The 4,015-nt window shown below is 46.9% G+C and overlaps 1 protein-coding gene across 1 annotated transcript; it reads right to left on the bottom strand.

The window, feature by feature from the left end:
- Positions 1-1,714: 1,714 nt before the first annotated feature.
- On the bottom strand, positions 1,715-3,593 carry LOC120705984 (metallothionein-like protein 2A). The gene is made up of 3 exons (XM_039990537.1): positions 3,404-3,593; positions 2,792-2,878; positions 1,715-2,194 (listed from the first exon to the last, which is right to left on the bottom strand). The coding sequence occupies exons 1-3, from the start codon at positions 3,466-3,468 to the stop codon at positions 2,098-2,100; spliced, it is 249 nt and encodes an 82-aa protein (XP_039846471.1). The 5' UTR covers positions 3,469-3,593; the 3' UTR covers positions 1,715-2,097.
- Between the last annotated feature and the right edge of the window lie 422 nt (positions 3,594-4,015).

Below are 4,015 nucleotides of genomic sequence, written 5' to 3'. Positions count from 1 at the left end.
TTATGCTCTCTGCTGCTTTGTTATTTGTTTATTGATTATTGAATCTCTCGAGCCCTTGTGTTGATGAGAGCCATGGGCATTGCTCTGCTTATGCACATTGCTGAAACACAGGAATACGGGATCCTGTATTTTGTTGCGGCATCAGCACTCAAATAAGCCTAGGTGCAACTAACCGTGTGGAAAGCTGGTTGACAGTCCCTGAGTACCCGATCGACCGGTCTGCAGCCTCACCAAGCTTTTCTGTAATCTCGACGTCTTATAACTGATGATGGTTTCTCAAAGAGATACAAAGCAATGAGTTTCTCGGCGTAGTTTACCGAAGAGGTTCAAAGCAATGAGTATCTCCTCGCCAGAGGATGTCTTTTCTCTGGATAGAATCTTTTTTCTATATAAATTTCATTTCGCAAACAAAGCATTTTATAAGTTACAACACTTTTTTTACTATTAGTAATGCTCTTACACTTATGTACAAAACTACACACCTGGTTACTGGTTAGGGCGTTCCACGTAGCTAAGGTTTCGTATCTCCCTCAATTCAGTTGATGTGCAAATAGCTAAAACGAAATGGTGAAAGAACTATTTCAATGCAGCTATAGGACGGGAATACGGTTAGGATGCTCAGCATGTGTGGGAAGCTGGGGATGAACCAGTTGCCAGCTTTTGCCACTGTACCTGTTTTCAGCAGATCGAATGATTCGTTAAGAGGTTCCTCAACTAACTGCATTGTGTAGCATTCAGCCAACAAAGGGCTCATAATCGGTGTAAAAAAAGGCACATAATCTGTTTGGTTTTTTTTTTTCGCGACCATGCCTGAGCACGTTTTTCATTAAGAAAGAGATAATCTGTTTAATACTAGCAAATTCGTTTTATTGGAAACGTATCAGCAAATGCTTCATCGTTGTATAATCTGATAAAAAAAAGAAGAATGCACTCAAACCACACATCATCAGCAAACAACTTCCTACCGCCCGTTCGGCTTGAGGGGAGGAGCGGCCGAGCAGGGGCTGCTTGACGAACAGGGCTCCAGCCACGAATGGTTATATATTTTTTCCCTTTTTATGGAGATGTTTTGAATTGTACTTGCGAACCGTTGTCCTGTTTGGTTCCAGTCCTCCAGAAAAATCCAATGTAACCCGAAAACATAATGACATATTAATGGAGGACAACCAAATTATTGGAGTTCAGAGAGTAACAAAAAAAATATTTTGATTTTAGAGGAATGCAGATTTTTTGTTAAATCTTTACGGCAACAAGGCATTTGGTTCTCAACTTGCTGTAGAATTTGGACTATTAGTTCCAGCTGGTGTTGTAGAAGCACCAAAATTCCTAACGAGTGTAGTTTTTCTGGTGGAAATTAAATTTTCGTGAAAACTATCTAAATTTACGAAAAAAAGTCACACATATAGATGATACAATCTTGTAAAATATCTTGTCCAAACTCAACTTCGTTTGTGAGTACACAGTTGTTGCGAGGGTGCTATGATAAGCTCAACTTCTGTTATTCTTGTTTCATGATTTGGCGCTGGTTACATGTTCCACGATCAACTTAGGTTCCTATAGTACCTGTGCCATTATTGTTGTGCTTGTACCTCAGCAAGGACTAAAGGAGTATTGCAGTGGTTACACTTGCATTTCAACATCAAACACACGAAGTATGCTATACCCATGACTCGTTTTGCCAGCGTTGCAATATCTGGAGCAAGATCAGCAGTCGAGCACACAACATGGATGTAGATAGATAGATAATGATATAGATGGCTGGTTACACATGACACAAGGGACACCAAGCAGGCCACACACCTACACCACAGATCAGAGCATGGCCTGCTGCACACACCGACACACTGCTAGAGCACCGCCACAGGTGCTCGACCGGCCGGGGAGGAAGGACACGACGGCGGCGACGCCGACGACATCTCAGCACCATCATTATTATTGTTCCTCATCAGTACCATCTACTAGCAGCACGCGCAACACTGTTACTAAGCATGCCACCCACACTTTCAGACAAACGAACGACGCACATACACAACACTGCTATACTAGCTTTTTTATCCTTCCGAGATCTCCTCCGGTCCGGCCATGGCCATGAGCTCCTCACTTGCAGGTGCAGGGGTTGCAGGTGCAGTTGTCGCCGCACTTGCAGCCGCCGTTCTCGGCTCCGGCGCCGGCCTCGAACCCGCCCTCGGCATGCCTGCGCGTAAGAGAAACATCAATTTTTTTTTTCAGTTCAGATTCAGATTTCAGAAGACGAGTTGCAGAGCAATTTTGGCCAGTTCGCTACCAGCAGCTATGTATGCCGCCCCGAACTTTTCATTTTTTATTTTTTTTAGAAGAAAGGGAGGTTCCCCTCGTTTCATTGCAAGAACACCGAACTTTTTAGTTGTGGACAAGTAAAGAAGGCATCATTTTTTGTTGGCTTTTTCCTCCCCTTGGCCTTAGCGCGGGGAAAAGAAGCAGAAGATTGTTTTGTTTCATGATGGGCACAAACTGATTTTTTTCGTAGCTTAGTGGCTTAGTTGCTGATGGTGACTTGAGTTCTGTACAAGCAGTCTAGCACTATGCTAACAGAAGTTTGTGCTACTTCCTACACAACCGATCTACCACAGACACACACAAGGCAAGTCCGTAAAAATAGTAGAGCTAACAATTCTGCACCATGAAAACTGCTGGCTATTATTGGCAAACATAAGGATGGTGTGGATCAGATCACTACCTCGCCAAAATGATCTATGCGCAGGAAGCTGAAAAGTACATGGTACAGATGGGATGGATGGATGGATGGACATACCCCTTGTTGGTTGGTGCAACGCCCATGATGACAGTCTGGGTGGTGGTGGTGGTGCCCTGCTCAGCCATGTCCGGGTACATCTTGCACCTGCAGGTAATCCAGGCAGCAGGTCGGGATATGATCATCAGAAATTCTCCTCTCCAGGAGCACAACTACAGCATGCATGCAGCACATCGTTTCAGAGTTTTCAGAGTTCAGACAGGAATTTACATGCATGAACATGAGGGAAACCTTTCTCTCTCTTTTTTTCCCCTATAAAAAGGGGAGGCAAAAATCCCCCAGCTCCATCCTCTAATCAAACAAAGATCCACCCACAAAGGTTCTCCCCCCAAAAGAAAAACATTTCCATGCAAGCTATCTGCCGCGTCTGCATGCACGCCCTGCAAAGCCCCTCAACATCAAGGAAGGGGAACAGAGCCATGGCCCTGCAGGTAGATCATGGAACCCGGCATCACAAGAGGCCGTCCGCCATCCACTCCTAGACCGGTATCACCGTATCAGGACAGGAGCGGAGGGGATACCGACAGCAAGAACACAAGAACAACCGAACGATCTGACGAACCCATGCGTGCATACGGGAGATGAGAGAGGCGCTCGTCGGAGAGATCTTACCCTCCGCAGCCGGAGCCGCACTTGCAGCCGGAGCCGCACCCGCAGTTGCCTCCGCAGCACGACATCCTCACACGAGATTCAGAGGCTGGAACACAAGCAGAGAGCGTTTCCTTCTTGGCAATCAGTCACACAACAGAGCGAGAATGCGATGAGATCCCCCCTGCACCGGCGGGGAGGCCGCATTTATAGGCGGGGCGGGGCGGCCACCTGGCCGCCCACGCGGCGCGGCGCGGCGCGTGACGTGGGCCCGCCCGCCCCGGGCCGCGGGTCCGGTGCGCGGGGAAGTTACGCTCCTGCCCCTGGTGGTTGATTGCACGGCTCCATGGGACGCGGACAAATGCGGTTGGGGTCACACGTAGAGTACCGAGCGCCGCGGTATGATCCAGAATTCCGGCGCGTGGCCTCTAGCGAGGCTCGCGCTAACAGCAACCGGCAAAACACTCGTGAATTATCAAAAGATAAGATAAATGCGAAACCGAGGGTCTGTTTGAAGAAGCTAGAATTAAGTGCTAAATTTTAGCACGTATTAGTATTCATATAGTGCTAATTTTTTTTTCTTTTTGTCTCGACTAAGGTTTAGCCTACTCTATTAGTACTTTCGTTTGAAGAGAC

The sequence above is a fragment of the Panicum virgatum genome, chromosome 5K (genome assembly GCF_016808335.1).
Source record: "Panicum virgatum strain AP13 chromosome 5K, P.virgatum_v5, whole genome shotgun sequence".
Lineage (NCBI taxonomy): Eukaryota > Viridiplantae > Streptophyta > Magnoliopsida > Poales > Poaceae > Panicum > Panicum virgatum.
This window is presented reverse-complemented; position numbering and strand designations above follow the sequence as displayed.